Source organism: Salmo trutta, chromosome 1, assembly GCF_901001165.1.
Source record: "Salmo trutta chromosome 1, fSalTru1.1, whole genome shotgun sequence".
NCBI classification, from domain to species: Eukaryota; Metazoa; Chordata; class Actinopteri; order Salmoniformes; family Salmonidae; genus Salmo; species Salmo trutta.
This window is the reverse complement of record NC_042957.1, coordinates 3,287,649-3,307,522: the sequence shown is the minus strand read 5'-3', so window position 1 is coordinate 3,307,522 and position 19,874 is coordinate 3,287,649. Positions and strand designations below refer to the sequence as shown.

Here is a 19,874-nt window from a genome sequence, read left to right as displayed (position 1 = left end):
AGAGTCTTCCACTACAGTCTACAGCAGAACTACCCAGAATCTTCCACTAGTCTACAGCAGAACTACCCAGATTCTTCCACTACAGTCTACAGCAGAACTACCCAGAGTCTTCCACTACAGTGTTCATTTTAAATCACTAACACAGGAAAGACTTCAGAAACGTTTCTAGTGGTATGGCCAACCTAACTATTATGATATTAGAATATTCCTGGTCTTGTGTGAGGTCTAGTGTGTGTAAATTTAGACCATCCAGTCTAGCGTCCAGCCCGTCCGGTCCAGCCCGTCCAGTCCAGCATCCGGTCCAGCGTCCAGCCCGTCCGGTCCAGCCCGTCCGGTCCAGCGTCCAGCCCGTCCGGTCCAGCGTCCAGCCCGTCCGGTCCAGCGTCCAGCCCGTCCGGTCCAGCGTCCAGCCCGTCCGGTCCAGCGTCCAGCCCGTCCGGTCCAGCGTTCAGCCCGTCCGGTCCAGCGTCCAGCCCGTCCGGTCCAGCGTCCAGCCCGTCCGGTCCAGCCCGTCCGAGCGTCCAGCCCGTCCGGTCCAGCGTCCAGTCCAGCCCGTCCGGTCCAGCGTCCAGCCCGTCCGAGCGTCCAGCCCGTCCGGTCCAGCGTCCAGCCCGTCCGGTCCAGCGTCCAGCCCGTCCGGTCCAGCGTCCAGCCCGTCCGGTCCAGCGTCCAGCCCGTCCGGTCCAGCATTTAGTCCAGGTTTACAGTATATCATCAGACATCCTAGTTCTTTTGAAAACATATAGACCTAGCTTTCAACTTTAACGTTCTTCAGTGAGAAGCAACGATCTGATCCTCTCAGACTGTTCTTCTATTTTTCTTGACATAGCTTGGTATATCACGCAGACATTCTGATTCGCCATACTTTCAAGTTCAAGATTTATTTGTCACGTGCACAAGTACAGTGAAAATGCTTAACTTGCAAGCCCTACCCAACAGTGCAGTATTGAATATCAAAACAGTTTAATACATTTGTATTTACGTTTTAACACGAGAAATTAGAGGAAGCTATACACACACACACACACACACACAAGGTCAGTGCCGGTACAAAACGTACAATGTGCAGGGATACTGGAGTGAAAGAGGTAGATGTGTACAGGGATTATGAGAAAGTGATTGGTAGCAGGATAAATAATAACAATAATACTAAACAGTATGGCAGCAGCATAAGTGACTGTGTGTGTGTGTGTGTGTGTGTGTGTGTGTGTGTGTGTGTGTGTGTGTGTGTGTGTGTGTAAATGCTAGCACATAGGTGATAGTGTGAGAGTGTAGGTGTGATAAGCTGATATACATGGAAATAGGGCTGAGAGTGACTGGTAGCAGGAATATAGAAATACTAATAGTAATTTATACAGTTGAAGTCGGAAGTTTACATACACTTAGGTTGGAGTCATTAAAACTCGTTTTTCAACCACTCTATAAATTTATTGTTAAGAAACTATAGTTTTGGCAAGTCGGTTAGGACATCTACTTTGTGCATGACACAAGTCATTTTTCCAACAAATTGTTTACAGACAGATTATTTCACTTATAATTCACTGTATCACAATTCCAGTGGGTCAGAAGTTTACATACACTAAGTTGACTGTGCCTTTAAACAGCTTGGAAAATTCCAGAAAATGATGTCACGGCTTTAGAAGCTTCTGATAGGCTAATTGACATAATTTGAGTCAATTGGAGGTGTACCTGTGGATGTATTTCAAGGCCTACCTTCGAACTCAGTGCCTCTTTGCAAGACCTCAGAAAAAAAATTGGAAACCTCCACAAGTCAGGTTCATCCTTGGGAGCAATTTCCAAACGCCTGAAGGTACCACGTTCATCTATACAAACAATAGTACGCAAGTATAAACACCATGGGACCACGCAGCCATCATACCGCTCAGGAAGGAGACACGTTCTGTCTCCTAGAGATTAACGTACTTTGGTGCGAAAAGTGCAAATCAATCCCAGAACAACCACTAAGGACACACAGGTACAAAGTATCTATATCCACAGTAAAACGAGTCCTATATCGACATAACCTGAAAGGCCGCTCAGCAAGGAAGAAGCCCTGCTCCAAAACCGCCATAAAAAAGCCAGACTACGGTTTGCAACTGCACATGGGGACAAAGATTGTACTTTTTGAAGAAATGTCCTCTGGTCTGATGAAACAAAAATAGAACTGTTTGGCCATAATGACCATCGTTATGTTTGGAGTAAAAAGGGGGAGGCTTGCAAGCTGAAGAACACCATCCCAAACGTGAAGTACGGAGGTGGCAGCATCATGTTGTGGGGTGCTTTGCTGCAGGAGGGACTGGTGCACTTCACAAAATAGATAGCATCATGAGGAAGAAAATTATGTGGATATATTGAAGCAACATCTCAAGACATCAGTCAGGAAGTTAAAGCTTGGTCGCAAATGGGTCTTCCAAATGGACAATGACCCCAAGCATGCTTCCAAAGTTGAGGCAAAATGGCTGTGCGAGCAACGAGGCCTACAAACCTGACTCAGTTACACCAGCTCTGACAGGAGGAATGGGCCAAAATTCACCCAACTTACTGTGGGAAGCTTGTGGAAGGCTACCCAAAACATTTGACCCAAGTTATACAATTTAAAAGGCAATGCTACCAAATACTAATTGAGTGTATGTAAACTTCTGACCCACTGGGAATGTGATGAAAGAAATAAAAGCTGAAATAAATAATTCTCTCTATTATTCTGACATTTCACATTCTTCAAATAAAGTGGTGATCCTAACTGACCTAAGACAGGGAATTTTTACTAGGATTAAATGTCAGGAATTGTGAAAAACTGAGTTTAAATGTATTTGGCTAAGGTGTATGTAAACTTCCGACTTCAACTGTACATGGAAACAGGGCTGATAGTGACTGGTAGCAGGAATATAGAAATACATAAAGTAATATATTAAAAACCGTCCTACCTCACTTTTACCAACACGTCTCCTGGCCACTAGGGGGAGCTAGAACTCTAGACCACTTTTATTCGACCCACAGAAACACATACAAGCCCCTCCCTCCTCCTCCCTTCAGCAAATCTGACCATGACTCTTTTCTCATGCTTCCTGTTTTCAAACCTAAAGCTCAAACAAGAAGTACCAGTGATGTACTCAATACAGAAGTAGTCGGACAAAGCAAACGCGAGGCTACACGTCTGTTCCTGGTCTGTTAGTACAGACTGGGATATTTCCCGGGATTCATCCGATAACGGCATTCATCAATAAGTGCATAGACGATGTCGTCCCCACAGTGACTATAAGAACGTATCCCAACCAAAAACCATGGATTACAGGCAATATCCACGCTGGGCTAAAAGCTAGCACTACGGCTTACAAGGAACGGTACTAGGGCTGATCCCAATTAGTCGACTGGTCAATTGTTTGGACACACCTACTCATTCAAGGTTTTTTTTATTTTATTTTGCTATTTTCTACTTTGTACCCTGCCTTCATGTACACATCTACCTCAAATACCTTATTATTATCTATCCTGATGCCTAGTCACTTTACCCTGCCTTCATGTACATATCTACCTCAAATACCTCATTATTATCCTGATGTCTAGTCACTTTACCCTGCCTTCATGTACATATCTACCTCAAATACCTTATTATTATCTATCCTGATGCCTAGTCACTTTACCCTGCCTTCATGTACATATCTACCTCAAATACCTCATTATTATCTATCCTGATGTCTAGTCACTTTACCCTGCCTTCATGTACATATCTACCTCAAATACCTCATTATTATCTATCCTGATGCCTAGACACTTTACCCTGCCTTCATGTACATATCTACCTCAAATACCTCATTATTATCTATCCTGATGCCTAGTCACTTTACCCTGCCTTCATGTACACATCTACCTCAAATACCTCGGTAGCAGGATAAATACAGTAATATAAATAATCAACAGAGAGCAGTGTAGGTGTGAGGGGGTGTGTGGCATCAGTAATGAGTATGAGTGAGGGTTTATGTGAGTGACAGTGAGGGTTTATGTGAGTGATGGTTTATGTGAGTGTGAGTGAGGGTTTATGTGAGTGAGGGTTTATGTGAGTGCGAGTGAGGGTTTATGTAAGTGCGAGTGAGGGTTTATGTGAGTGACAGTGAGGGTTTTTGTAAGTGCGAGTGAGGGTTTATGTGAGTGAGGGTTTATGTTAGTGAGGGTTTATGTGAGTGAGGGTTTATGTGAGTGACGGTGAGGGTTTATGTGAGTGAGGGTTTATGTGAGTGACAGTGAGGGTTTTTGTGAGTGCGAGTGAGGGTTTATGTGAGTGACAGTGAGGGTTTATGTGAGTGAGGGTTTATGTGAGTGAGGGTTTATGTGAGTGAGGGTTTATGTGAGTGACAGTGAGGGTTTATGTGAGTGAGGGTGAGGGTTTATGTGAGTGACAGTGAGGGTTTATGTGAGTGACAGTGGAGGTGTGTATCTGACTGGGTAGAGACTAGTGGATAAGGCAGAGTCAGGTAGACAGTGTGTATAGTCTGTGGGAGAGGGAGAGCAGCCAGGGGGATAGAAGCCTGTTGGTCTGAGCCTAGATGCACCAGTTCCATGTTCTGTTAGTGAAGAACAGCTGGATCAGTGTGTTTTGCCCTCATTGGCTGTGTGAGTAATTTGTTACGTAATTGAGACGAAAATGAACGATGAAAAAAAATATATAAAAAAAATGTCTTGCCCAATGCATTGTAGTTTCTGTTTGGGTTAGTAAAGCAGGCGGTGCTTGTGGTGTGGACTGCATTGTTTAGCAGTCAGAGTGTGTGTGTGTGTGTGTGTGTGTGTGTTTCTTTGTTTGGGCACAGTGTTATGTTTGTTGTGAAGGCTAGGAGCTCTCAGATTGCAACTAATTGCATGAAACAAAAAAGGACAGCCTCTCAGAGTGTGTCCATTGACAGGGCCCTCTGAGAACAACAGCCTGTCATGTGACCCCCCCCCACCACCACCACCTCTCTCGGCTGCACCCACCAAACTGAGCCAACTCTCTGACCCATACAGATTAGCCCCGGGGTAAAAGAGAGAAAGAGAAAGCGCCCGTCTCTTGGTTACTGGTCTAAAATGCAATGCAAAGTGGGTAAGGTAATTACAGACACGGAGATGGAGCTAACAGCCTAACGACGATCATCGAGATCCCATTGGTCGGTTACACACACACACACACACACACACACACACACACACACACACACACACACACACACACACACACACACACGTCTAAACCACTGCCTCTTTGATCTAATAAATCACAGAGGGTAATGTAAACACTGGGGAGTATTTTTGTTTGTAATAAAGCCCTTTTGTGGGGGAAAACTCATCCCGACTTGCTGGGCCTGGCTCCCCAGTGTCTGCCCTTATGCCCTCCCAGGCCCACCCATGGCTGTGCCCCTGCCCAGTCATGTGAAATCCATAGATTAGGGCCAAATTAAGTCTTATTTCAGTTGACTGATTTCCTTATATGAACTGGAACTCAGTGAAATCTTTTAAAATTGTTGCGTTACATACAGTACCAGTCAAAGGTTGACACACCTACTCATTCCAGGGTTTTCATTATTTTTACTATTTTCTACATTGTAGACTAATAGTGGACATGAAAACTCCGAAATAACACATGGAATCATGTAGTAACCAAACATTTAAAAAAAAGTGTTAAATCAAAATATATATATATTTTTTAAATGGAGATTCTTCAAAGTAGCCACCCTTTGCCTTGATGACAGCTTTGCACACTCTTGGCATTCTCTCAACCAGCTTCATGAGGTAGTCACCTGGAATGCATTTCAATTAACAGGTATGCCTTGTTAAAAGTTAATTTGTGGAATTTCTTTCCTTCTTAATGCGTTTGAGCCAATCAGTTGTTTTGTGACAAGGTAGGGGGGTATACAGAAGATAGCCCTATTTGGTAAAAGACCAAGTCCATATTATGGCAAGAACAGCTCAAATCAGCAAAGAGAAACGACAGTCCACCATTACTTTAAGACATGAAGGTCAGTCAATCTGGAAAATGTCAAGAACTTTGAAAGTTTCTTCAAGTGCAGTGGCAAAAACCATTAAGCGCTATGATGAAACTGGTTCTCATGAGGACCGACACAGGAAAGGAAGACCCAGAGTTCCTCTGCTGCAGAGGATAAGTTCATTAGAGTTACCAGCCTCAGAAATTGCAGCCCAAATAAATGCTTCCCAGAGTTCAAGTAACAAGACACATCTCAACATCAACTGTTCAGAGGAGACTGTGTGAATCAGGTCTTCATGGTCGAATTGCTGCAAATAAACCACTACTAAAGGACACCAATAAGAAGAAGAGACTTGTTTGGGCCAAGAAACACAAGCAATGGACATTAGACTGGTGGAAATCTGTCCTTTGGTCTGGAGTCCAAATGTGCTATTTTTGGTTCCAACCGCTGTGTCTTTGAGACGCAGAGTAGATGAACGGATGATCACTGCATGTGTGGTTCCCACCGTGAAGCATGGAGGAGGTGGTGTGATGGTGCTTTGCTGGTGACACTGTCAGTGATTTGTTTAGAATTCAAGGCACACTTAACCAGCATGGCTACCACAGCATTCTGCAGCGATACGCCATCCCATCCTGTTTGGGCTTAGTGGGACTATCATGTGTTTTTCAATAGGACAATGACCAAAAACACCTCCAGGCTGTGTAAGGACTATTTGACCAAGAAGGAGAATGATGGAGTGCTGCATCAGATGTCCTGGCCTCCACAATCACCCGACCTCAACCCAATTGAGATGGTTTGGGATGAGTTGGACCACAGAGTGAAGGAAAAACATATATACACACACACACACACACACACACACACACATTAAAAAATATATATATAAAAAAATATTATGTACACATACATACACACAAATACAAAAACAGTCATTGTAAACACAAATAAAACATCACAAATCACCCAGAAAAACAGTTACATTCCTCCACAAATAATACCCCAATTAATACTTTAATTTGCCCATAAGGCACTAGAAGTGTATTTTGAATTTTGTTCCAGCAATACAGTGCATTGAAACTAAAAGCAGATTTACCTAGCTCTGTGGAGACCCTCGGAACCTCAAGAGTTAACCAATCCTGACAACGGGTTAGTCAACTCAGGTGTCCCACCCTGACAACGGGTTAGTCAACTCAGGTGTCCCACCCTGACAACGGGTTAGTCAACTCAGGTGTCCCACCCTGACAACGGGTTAGTCAACTCAGGTGTCCCACCCTGACAACGGGTTAGTCAACTCAGGTGTCCCACCCTGACAACGGGTTAGTCAACTCAGGTGTCCCACCTAGCCCATAGAGGTTAAGCAACTCAGGTGTCTATACTTTAACAGCCAAGGTTCCATTCTAAATTCAAATCTGCTGGACTGGTCTGACTGGTCTCCGTGTTTTGATATGAAATCCACATCACCCACTAACTTATTTGTTTTTGCAGGTTTTGAGCTAGTAAATGTATAAATATTAATCTTTAAAATGTAAATTATGACATAGCCAATGAATATATAGCACCATTTTGGATTTCTCTCCCCATCTCATAATCGAATGGTTTTGACCGTTTAGAAGTTTTAACGGAGTGAGGTTGTCTTCCAGAGGACACGATCATATTTCTCACCAAAAAAACCGGATTAATGGCAAAAGAAGTAAATACCATACGCTGTATAGGCCTGACTGAAGGAAAAGTGGAGGGGTGTGGGCAGATGGAGGGAAGGGGAGGTAGTATGCACCGGTTTTCCTGTCCTCCCACGCCAGGCCGATGAGGGATGGGCAGGCGACCCCCTTCTCCACTCATCAGGGACAGACAGCTGGGTGGAGCGGCTCTGATCCATACACCACGGCTATCGCCAGATTTATTATCAGGACAGGACAATGAGGCCACAGTCACATCATTAACCAACCTACCCAATACTGGCCAGACATTATTGGAAAATGGCCAGTACTGCTGGCTTCTTATTAAAATGTTTTTTTTTTTTTAAATAACTAAATTTCTGTCAGTGTTTGAACTGACCTGGGACCAATATGCAAATTGGGGGAATTAGATGGATCTCAGGTTTATTCTGACAATGTAGTTTTAAGTACAACCTTACAGTACTTTATCTTACTGTAGTATGAACCTAGTGTGCCACACACACACACACACACACACACACACACACACACACACACTAACACGTTGGGCTTGACACTGTCTCTGTGCGTGTCCCACATGGAACCCTATTCCCTATGTAGTACACCATATGAGCCCTGGGGTCAAAAGGAGTGCACAGTGCGCCTGGGGCCGTTTCCACGGTGCGCCTGGGGCCGTTTCCACGGTGGGCCTGGGGCCGTTTCCACGGTGGGCCTGGGGCCGTTTCCACGGTGCGCCTGGGGCCGTTTCCACGGTGCGCCTGGGGCCGTTCCCACGGTGCGCCTGGGGCCGTTCCCACGGTGCGCCTGGGGCCGTTTCCACGGTGCGCCTGGGGCCGTTCCCACGGTGCGCCTGGGGCCGTTTCCACGGTGCGCCTGGGGTCGTTTCCACGGTGCGCCTGGGGCCGTTCCCACGGTGCGCCTGGGGTCGTTTCCACGGTGCGCCTGGGGCCGTTTCAATATGTTGTCTTTCTAATCATTTTGTCATGGAAGGTTTATTGTCCTATTGGCCTGTAGAGACTATTGAGCAGATCCAAAACACTATCCCAGGGGGCCGTGGTCCGAGTCACTCAGGCACAGGAACAGCAAAGGATTCTGGGTAGTTGGTACAGGTAGAGAGTGCAGCCGGTTCTTTATGCGTGCGTGTCTGTTGTGTGTGGCTGTTCTCCTGTGATTTTCTGACCTCCACTGTCTAACTTTAACAGGCATGTTCCCGTGGCCACATTATGATACCCTGGCCTGCGTCGCCTGGCCTGCGTCGCCTGGCCTGCGTCGCCTGGCCTGCGTCGCCTGGCCTGCGTCGCCTGGCCTGCGTCTACACAGGAAAAACTGTCTAGGCTTGGCTGACATTACCATAGTATCGCATATCTAAGATGCGATGTCTCAGTGTCGGGTGATCTGGACCATAATAGCCGAGGTCTATTTTATAAATCGCAAACACTCCAGTGTCTAATTACTTTAAGCCAAATGTTTTCTTCTTCTCTCCATCTGATATGAATAGGACTTCAGTTTTTATGCATCCTGCCTTTCTCCCGTCGCAATAATTCATGATCAAACAATGCATTTATCCAATGGAGATCTCCAAAAGTTTGTATTTGTTAAGTTCTTTGGGAACGGGGGGCAGTACTGAATAGCTTTGATGAATAAGGCGCCCAGAGTAAACTGCCTGCTACTCAGGCCCAGAAGCTAGAATGCGCATATAATGTTAAAATAATGTCTGTGAGTAGAACAGAACTCATATGGCAGGCAAAAACCTGAGAAAAATCCAAACAGGAAGTGGGAAATCTGAGGTTTGTAGTTTAAAAACAAAAAAAGCGATTGCCTATCCAATATACTGTGTCTATGGGGTCAGATTGCACTTCCTAAGGCTTCCACTAGATGCCAACAGTCTTTAGAACGTTGTTTCAGGCTTCTACTGTGAAAGGGGATCGAATAAGAGCTGCTTGAACCAGGGGTCTGGCTGAAAGCCTTGAGTTGTTTATCGCGCGTGGCCGTGAGCACGAGCTCTGTTCCGTTTCCTTTCTAAAGACAAAGGAATTATCCGGTTGGAATATTATTGAAGATTTATGATAAAAACATCCTAAAGATTGATTATATACATTGTTTGACATGTTTCTACGAACTATAATGGAACTTTTTTTACTTTTCGTCTGGACTTTGTGAGCATGCCTTGTGCATTTGGATTACTGGACTAAACGCGCAAACAAAAAGGAGGTATTTGGACATAAAGATTAACTTTATCGAACAAAACGAACATTTATTGTCTAACACGGAGACCTGGGAGTGCCATCAGATGAAGATCATCAAAGGTAAGTGATTAATTTTAACGACATTTCTGACTTTTGTGACACCTCTCCTTCTTTGGAAGCTAGCGTCCCCCATATCCCAGAGAGGCTAATGACATTTACATTACATTTACGTCATTTAGCAGACGCTCTTATCCAGAGCGACTTACAGTAGTGAATGCGTACATTTCATACATTTTTTTTTTTTTTTTTTCTGTGCTGGCCCCCCGTGGGAATCGAACCCACAACCCTGGCGTTGCAAACACCATGCTCTACCAACTGAGCCACAGTTGAATGAATGAATGAATAACCTAAAAACACAATAGGCCAGGTAGGTAAGGTAATAATGAGAGAAAGAGATAGAACAAAACAATAGTAAGATAGATTTTTACAGTTCTATTATAAAAAGATGTGATGCCTGCCTGCCTGCCTGCCTGCCTGCCTCTGCCTGCCTGCCTGCCTGCCTGCCTGCCTGCCTGCCTGCCTGCCTGCCTCCCTCCCTCCCTCCCTCCTTGTCATTGCAAACAAAAAACGGCCAAAAGCCAACTCTTCCTAATTAAAATAGCCCTATGAAAAGCATTAAGGCAAGTTAAAGTCGTGAAGAGTATTTCCCAAATAGTAGTGTTTATAAATGTCCTAAAGTTGCCGCTTTAAAATGACAACAATTGTGAAAGTCACGAGTATATAGGGGATTCTTCATCACAGGATTTATTTTGAATAACAAATATTACAGGCAACTTGAATTGAAATTGAGCAAACAATAATCAAGATGGAAAAAAAAGAAAATGTACATTTTAAATCTAATGAAGGAAACGATGTGTAGAGTAGAGGACTATTTCCATAGCCTATTATTACCAATCTACACAAACCTTCCTACAACGTACACATATAAGCCTCGGGCCTAATAAGAGATGACGATTTGGCAAAAAAATGTGAATCATCGAATAATTCTAATTATCCAGTTCTGCGGACAGAAGTGTTGTGTGCTCTGCAGCCGGGGCCCTTGATGATTTACATCACATGACGCACAGCCAGCGAGGCTCCTTGACTGTCACTTGCAGGTAGGTAGACACACAAAGATACACACCTCTTTTGGGCCACAGCTCCAACAGAGAGGAATAAAAGATTTGGCAACTAAATGTATTATGTCATGGTTCCTCTCGTCCCTCCCGTAGCATGAGAGCTCTCACTAGCGGACTTTTTTATTTAATTATTTTTTGTATATTTGGGGGGGGGGGGGGTTTGGCCAATTGTGGGTGGCAGGTAGCAGGTAGCCTAGTGGTTAGAGCGTTAGGCCAGTAACAGAAAGGTTGCTGGATCGAATCCCCGAGCTGACAAGGTAAAAATCTGTCGTTCTGCCCCTGAACAAGGAAGTTAACCCACTGTTCCCCGGTAGGCCGTCATTGTAAATAAGAATTGCCTATAAAAGGTTCAATTGATTTTTTTTAAAATAGCATGGTATATCCATGTTTTACGGGTAGTTAATCACGATAGGACAAAGGTTAGCATAGCCTAGTGCAGGCATACATGTGGACCATGGTCTATAAGGAGGAGGACTGGCTGGCTCATTGGACTCGGCAGTCCCCACCACCTATACACTGATGGTAGTAGAGGGTAAGGTCCACACTGCTTTCATATCATCTCTCAGACAAGGTAGGAACAGGGGACCCTGACCACATGCTCTCTATTCTGGATAAACTTACCCGAAAACCCTTCGCCTACCCTCCCGTGAATACTACCTCCCCTACCACCCAGTCCCTCCCCGACACACAAAATGTCTGCCATAGAATGAAACAAGCTAGGTCTCATCCCCCATGATCCTGTCTTGATTCCATAACACATGAAAAACAAACAGCGCCATCTAATCATCACTCCTTAATGAATACCATTAAGGAGTTTTATGTTACGGCTGATACATTCCCCATCTATCATCTCTATCCTGAATCAATACTGGTGCTGAACAACACAGCTGCAGAGACCAAAACAGGGTAACCATGTAGCCATACATCCATACAGCCATACATCCATGTAGCCATACATCCATGTAGCCATACAGCCATACATCCATGTAGCCATACAGCCATGTGGCCATACATCCATACAGCCATACATCCATGTGGCCATACAGCCATACATCCATACAGCCATACATCCATGTAGTCATACATCCATACAGCCATACATCCATGTGGCCATACATCCATACAGCCATACATCCATGTAGCCATGCATCCATACATCCATACAGCCATGTGGCCATACAGCCATACATCCATGTGGCCATACAGCCATACATCCATGTGGCCATACAGCCATATATCCATGTAGCCATACATCCATGTAGCCATACATCCATGTGGCCATACATCCATGTAGCCAAACATCCATGTAGCCAAACATCCATGTAGCCAAACATCCATGTAGCCAAACATCCATGTAGCCAAACATCCATGTGGCCAAATATCCATGTGGCCAAACATCCATGTAGCCAAACATCCATGTGGCCATACAGCCATACATCCATGTAGCCATACATCCATGTAGCCAAACATCCATGTAGCCAAACAGCCAAACATCCATGTAGCCAAACAGCCAAACATCCATGTAGCCAAACAGCCAAACATCCATGTAGCCAAACAGCCAAACATCCATGTAGCCAAACAGCCAAACATCCATGTGGCCAAACAGCCAAACATCCATGTGGCCAAACATCCATGTAGCCAAACAGCCAAACATCCATGTAGCCATACATCCATGTAGCCAAACATTCATGTAGCCAAACATTCATGTAGCCAAACATCCATGTAGCCAAACATCCATGTAGCCAAACATCCATGTGGCCATACAGCCATACATCCATGTAGCCATACATCCATGTAGCCAAACATCCATGTAGCCAAACATCCATGTAGCCAAACAGCCATACATCCATGTAGCCAAACATCCATGTAGCCAAACATCCATGTAGCCATACATCCATGTAGCTGTCTGAAGGAAGAACGAACACATCCGCATACCTTGACAGCATTCCTGAACTTAGATTGGCTGCCAAATAAAATCAAATAAAAACCACTAGATGTTGGACTGATGGAAATCAGAAATAACTGAAGGCCGTCTGCATTGCAGGTCACTTTGTTAGCCTAACGAATCATGTCAATCCTCCATAAAAACCTCCTGGCTATAGGGTCATCTACAGGTTAAAGCCACAGTTATAACCGCCTGAATGCAAAATTAAAGTCATTTCCCCAACGGTTATTAAAAATTGGAGGATTCACAGATTTTCTGCTTATTCCCTCCTAATTGTGGCTTCCCTGTGGCTCAGTTGGTAGAGCATGGTGTTTGCAACGCCAGGGTTGTGGGTTCGATTCCCACGGGGGGCCAGTACGGGAAAAAAAAGAAAATGTATGAAATGTATGCATTCACTACTGTAAGTCGCTCTGGATAAGAGCGTCTGCTAAAATGACTAAAATGTAAATGTAAAAATGTAATTCCAGGAATCTTCTAACAGTGATTTCTGGAAAAGTGGGGCATCTTTGTATGACCTGAGGTTGACTGAGTGACCACTTTCCAAAGGAGAGGGGAGAAAACACCAACTTTCAGGGCTTTAGATAAAAAAAAATTATGGGGTGTTCATACATGGCATTTCTGCAAACTGACCAAGCTGATGGAACAAGCCAGAGAGACAAAAGAAAGTGAGAGAGAGAGATAAAGACAGAGGTAAAGAGAGAGATTTGGATATAGATTTTTTTGGGGTGTAGTTACACAGCAAGAGTTACCCAGTTTGGTTAGCGATGTTTCTGTAGCGCTCATGTGAATGCAGAGTTTGAAAAAACAAAATGGCCACTGGATTGATGCAAATCCTCCTGATATCATCCTGCCAGGTAGACCAGAGGATACTTTATAATGAACATTTCATTCAGGTTTTAATCAAATCCTCTTTCTCTCTCTACTAGAAGACAGTTCTCATTAACATCATAGCTAACGGCGACACAAAGTGGAGAGACAAGCACACACGTTTCAAAAAGTTGGTGGTAAATTTTATATCACTAATGCATTTTTGTCATGTCTTATGATTACCTCGAGCAAATGTAAAAAAAAATTAAATAAAGTTCAATACATATTTGTCGAATTCTGTTTTAATGTCTGGATTCAGTAACGTCTCCATAACGCAGATTTTATAGGGCCCTAATTAGCGCACTACATAGTGAATAAGGTTTCATTTAGGACGGCCCTCCACCGACCTGGCCTTGGCTCTGGGAGGGGTCACGGGACGGGGGTCACGGGACGAGACGGTGGTGGTGGTGTTGCCAGTGAGTTGTAGGGTTAGACGTAGATAAGGGCTGCTTAGGGTTTCAGTCACAACGATGTATCTGTATTGCAGATGGCTTTATAACAACATGACTTATTGGGACTATATAGGGTCTTACCTCTTCCTGGTCCTCGGCCATGCGCTTCGTCCCCCTCTTCCCAAAGATACAGGCCAGGTCTGTCTGGCTGCGGCTGGACAGGTCCTTCCCTAGAAGGAGAAAGTTAGGGTTAGAGACAGAGAGAGAGGAGAGGTGTCTATAAGGCTGAGGTATAACAGACAGAGAGAGGAGAGGTGTCTATAAGGCTGAGGTATTACATTAGACAGAGAGAGGAGAGGTGTTTTATAAGGCTGAGGTATTACATTAGACAGAGAGAGGAGAGGCTGAGGTATTACATTAGACAGACAGAGGAGAGGTGTCTATAAGGCTGAGGTATTACATTAGACAGAGAGAGGAGAGGTGTCTATAAGGCTGAGGTATTACATTAGACAGAGAGAGGAGAGGCTGAGGTATTACATTAGACAGAGAGAGGAGAGGTGTCTATAAGGCTGAGGTATTACATTAGACAGAGAGAGGAGAGGTGTCTATAAGGCTGAGGTATTACATTAGACAGAGAGAGGAGAGGCTGAGGTATTACATTAGACAGAGAGAGGAGAGGTGTCTATAAGGCTGAGGTATTACATTAGACAGAGAGAGGAGAGGTGTCTATAAGGCTGAGGTATTACATTAGACAGAGAGAGGAGAGGCGTTTTATAAGGCTGAGGTATTACATTAGACAGACAGAGGAGAGGTGTCTATAAGGCTGAGGTATTACATTAGAGAGAGAGGAGAGGTGTCTATAAGGCTGAGGTATTACATTAGACAGAGAGAGGAGAGGTGTCTATAAGGCTGAGGTATTACATTAGACAGAGAGAGGAGAGGTGTCTATAAGGCTGAGGTATTACATTAGACAGACAGAGGAGAGGTGTTTTATAAGGCTGAGGTATTACATTAGACAGAGAGAGGAGAGGTGTCTATAAGGCTGAGGTATTACATTAGACAGAGAGAGGAGAGGTGTTTTATAAGGCTGAGGTATTACATTAGACAGACAGAGGAGAGATGTCTATAAGGCTGAGGTATTACATTAGACAGAGAGAGGAGAGGCTGAGGTATTACATTAGACAGAGAGAGGAGAGGTGTCTATAAGGCTGAGGTATTACATTAGACAGAGAGAGGAGAGGTGTCTATTAGGCTGAGGTATCACAGACAGAGAGAGGAGAGGCTGAGGTATTACATTAGACAGAGAGAGGAGAGGTGTCTATAAGGCTGAGGTATTACATTAGACAGAGAGAGGAGAGGCGTTTTATAAGGCTGAGGTATTACATTAGACAGAGAGAGGAGAGGTGTCTATAAGGCTGAGGTATTACATTAGACAGAGAGGAGAGGAGTCTATAAGGCTGAGGTATTACATTAGAGAGAGAGGAGAGGTGTCTATAAGGCTGAGGTATTACATTAGAGAGAGAGGAGAGGTGTCTATAAGGCTGAGGTATTACATTAGAGAGAGAGGAGAGGTGTCTATAAGGCTGAGGTATTACATTAGACAGACAGAGGAGAGATGTCTATAAGGCTGAGGTATTACATTAGACAGAGAGGGGAGAGGCTGAGGTATTACATTAGACAGACAGAGGAGAGGTGTCTATAAGGCTGAGGTATTACATTAGACAGAGAGAGGAGAGGTGTCTATAAGGCTGAGGTATTACATTAGACAGAGAGAGGAGAGGTGTCTATAAGGCTGAGGTATTACATTAGACAGACAGAGGAGAGATGTCTATAAGGCTGAGGTATTACATTAGACAGAGAGAGGAGAGGCTGAGGTATTACATTAGAGAGAGAGGAGAGGTGTCTATAAGGCTGAGGTATTACATTAGAGAGAGAGGAGAGGTGTCTATAAGGCTGAGGTATCACATTAGACAGAGAGAGGAGAGGCTGAGGTATTACATTAGACAGAGAGAGGAGAGGTGTCTATAAGGCTGAGGTATTACATTAGACAGAGAGAGGAGAGGCTGAGGTATTACATTAGACAGAGAGAGGAGAGGTGTTTTATAAGGCTGAGGTATTACATTAGAGAGAGAGGAGAGGTGTCTATAAGGCTGAGGTATTACATTAGAGAGAGAGGAGAGGCTGAGGTATTACATTAGAGAGAGAGGAGAGGTGTCTATAAGGCTGAGGTATCACATTAGACAGAGAGAGGAGAGGTGTTTTATAAGGCTGAGGTATTACATCAGAGAGAGAGAGGTTGTGTTTTATACATTTCATATGCATACACGTCTACCAGGGCAATTAATCAAGATATTTTGTCTGACCCCCCCCCCCCCCCCCCCTCCAAAGTGTCTTGTTTTGCAAAGGCGTTTGAGAAAAACACAAGTCAAATATAGACGTTGTAGGCTGCACTCTCACTGATACCGTCAGGTCCTTTCCTGTTGTCAGGAAAACACGCACGACATTCCTCCCCCTTTACCTCACCTGGCTTGGGAGCACCGTCTGTCGTCACTCAGTACCTACTTCCTGTTTTCTCTCGTCTAGGCCTCCAATCCGACACCCTATTTCCCTATATAGTGCACATAACCCATAGGGATCTTGTCAAAAACAAGTGCGCTAACGTAGAGTATAGTGTGCCATTTTCAACGTAGCCACTCTTACGTCAATCAGAAGCTACTTCCTATTTTCAGTTTTGGTCCATCTGGCATGTCCATTTGCAGCCCCCTGTCCCCCTTACATGACCCTGCCAGATAACACCAGGCCCTAATCTGTCCAGCAGGCCCCGAATGCTCCCAAATGGACACCCTAACCTCTATATAGTGCACTATAGAGTCAAAAGTAGTGCACTGTGTAGGGATTAGGCTACCATTTGGAATATAAACCCATTACTTCTGTTGTGCTCCTAATATAGCCGTGAGTGAAAAGGCCGTGCTCCTGATAGATGAAGCAGGGAGATGGATCGGGGATGTGCACTATACAGGATGAAGATGGGGTCAGATTGGGATTGGGGATGTGCACTATACAGGATGAAGATGGGGGTCAGATTGGGATTGGGGATGTGCACTATACAGGATGAAGATGGGGGTCAGATTGGGATTGGGGATGTGCACTATACAGGATGAAGATGGGGGTCAGATTGGGATTGGGGATGCCAGATTGGGATTGGGGATGCCAGATTGGGATTGGGGATGCCAGATTGGGATTGGGGATGTGCACTATACAGGATGAAGATGGGGTCAGATTGGGGATGCCAGATTGGGATTGGGGATGTGCACTATACAGGATGAAGATGGGGTCAGATTGGGATTGGGGATGCCAGATTGGGATTGGGGATGCCAGATTGGGATTGGGGATGTGCACTATACAGGATGAAGATGGGGTCAGATTGGGATTGGGGATGCCAGATTGGGATTGGGGATGTGCACTATACAGGATGAAGATGGGGGTCAGATTGGGATTGGGGATATGCACTATACAGGATGAAGATGGGGGTCAGATTGGGATTGGGGATGTGCACTATACAGGATGAAGATGGGGGTCAGATTGGGATTGGGGATGTGCACTATACAGGATGAAGATGGGGTCAGATTGGGATCGGGGATGTGCACTATACAGGATGAAGATGGGGTCAGATTGGGATCGGGGATGTGCACTATACAGGATGAAGATGGGGGTCAGATTGGGGATGTGCACTATACAGGATGAAGATGGGGTCAGATTGGGATCGGGGATGTGCACTATACAGGATGAAGATGGGGGTCAGATTGGGATTGGGGATGCCAGATTGGGATTGGGGATGTGCACTATACAGGATGAAGATGGGGTCAGATTGGGATTGGGGATGCCAGATTGGGATTGGGGATGTGCACTATACAGGATGAAGATGGGGTCAGATTGGGATTGGGGATGCCAGATTGGGATTGGGGATGTGCACTATACAGGATGAAGATGGGGTCAGATTGGGATTGGGGATGCCAGATTGGGATTGGGGATGTGCACTATACAGGATGAAGATGGGGTCAGATTGGGATTGGGGATGCCAGATTGGGATTGGGGATGTGCACTATACAGGATGAAGATGGGGTCAGATTGGGATTGGGGATGCCAGATTGGGATTGGGGATGTGCACTATACAGGATGAAGATGGGGTCAGATTGGGATTGGGGATGCCAGATTGGGATTGGGGATGTGCACTATACAGGATGAAGATGGGGTCAGATTGGGATTGGGGATGCCAGATTGGGATTGGGGATGTGCACTATACAGGATGAAGATGGGGGTCAGATTGGGATTGGGGATGTGCACTATACAGGATGAAGATGGGGGTCAGATTGGGATTGGGGATGTGCACTATACAGGATGAAGATGGGGGTCAGATTGGGATTGGGGATGTGCACTATACAGGATGAAGATGGGGTCAGATTGGGATTGGGGATGTGCACTATAGTACCATATTCCCTATATAGTGCACTACCTTTCACCTGAACTCTAATTGTGAGACCAGAACTATTTTAACCAGTGCACTATAAAAGGAATAGGGTGCCATTTTGTATGTAGCATGGGGGGGGTCGTCGTCCCCCCCCAGACAGCCCGTTACTGCTGTTGTCCTTTCACCCCAATACTTAAAGAAGAAACTCATTAACCCTCAGACAGAGATAGATGAACTATCACACAATTCTTCCCTTTCCTCCAACATGCTGTTGTTTCCTTTCCTTCTCAGTCCTCAGAACAACCTCGTTGACCCCGGATGAACCATCTGAGTTCATCCTCCTCCTCCTCCTCCTCCTCCTCCTCTCTGATGAACAGTTTGCCAAGTGTGGAGATCAACTAGTTAATGATTTCATTTAAACGTTTAGTAATTAAGAATTGAGGCTGTTACCTAACTACTTGTTAGTTGGCTCAATCCTTGAGTGCCGGTTAGCGTGCGCACACACACACACACACACACACACACACACACACACACACACACACACACACACACACACACACACGCGCATCTTAACAGCAGCTAGAATGTGCAGCAGGAATGTTGACTCGAGTGTGTTGCCATGGCCACCTGAGGGACGCTCTCCTGTCACTGGCTGGACCACATGCTCCTCCTACAAAACATCCCCTCTCTGAAACGTGATAGGTCCATACTGAACCTGCCTGCTTGAATTGATGCTTGACGGGTATGGTCCTGGTACATCAAGCTGTCTCACTACAGAAACAGGGGATGGACTAGTGTCCTGTCCAGGGGGTGTCCTGGTACATCAAGCTGTCTCACTACAGAAACAGGGGATGGACTAGTGTCCTGTCCAGGGGGTGTCCTGGTACATCAAGCTGTGTCTATTTAGTGCACTACTTTGACAAGGGCCCATAAAGAATATGGTGCTATTTGGGATGCTCAGTCAGTTTGGATCGCCACGACGATCGCTACGAGAACCAGAATAACCAGACATCGAGCCACACCTCCTTGCCTGTGGAAGGGTCCTCTCGTCAGGGGTCTGAAGCATTGCCAGCTTAATGTTAAGGCCAGGTAATGGATTAGGAAGAGTTAAGCTGTTTATATCTGAAGTTGAAAAGGTTGCTGCCTTCTTTCCTGCCAGCCTGCCTTTTTTCCTGTCTGCCTGCCTTTTTTCCTGCCTGCCTGCCTTC

The 19,874-nt window shown here is 45.1% G+C and overlaps 1 protein-coding gene across 1 annotated transcript in view; it reads right to left on the bottom strand.

The window, feature by feature from the left end:
* Window positions 1–19,874, bottom strand: part of pinx1 (PIN2 (TERF1) interacting telomerase inhibitor 1) — a 55,985-nt gene that overhangs the window by 20,942 nt on the left and 15,169 nt on the right. Inside the window, exon 6 of the mRNA XM_029691963.1 lies at window positions 14,337–14,425. Coding sequence (XP_029547823.1) covers window positions 14,337–14,425 — 89 coding nt within the window. The remainder of the gene's footprint in view (window positions 1–14,336; window positions 14,426–19,874) is intronic.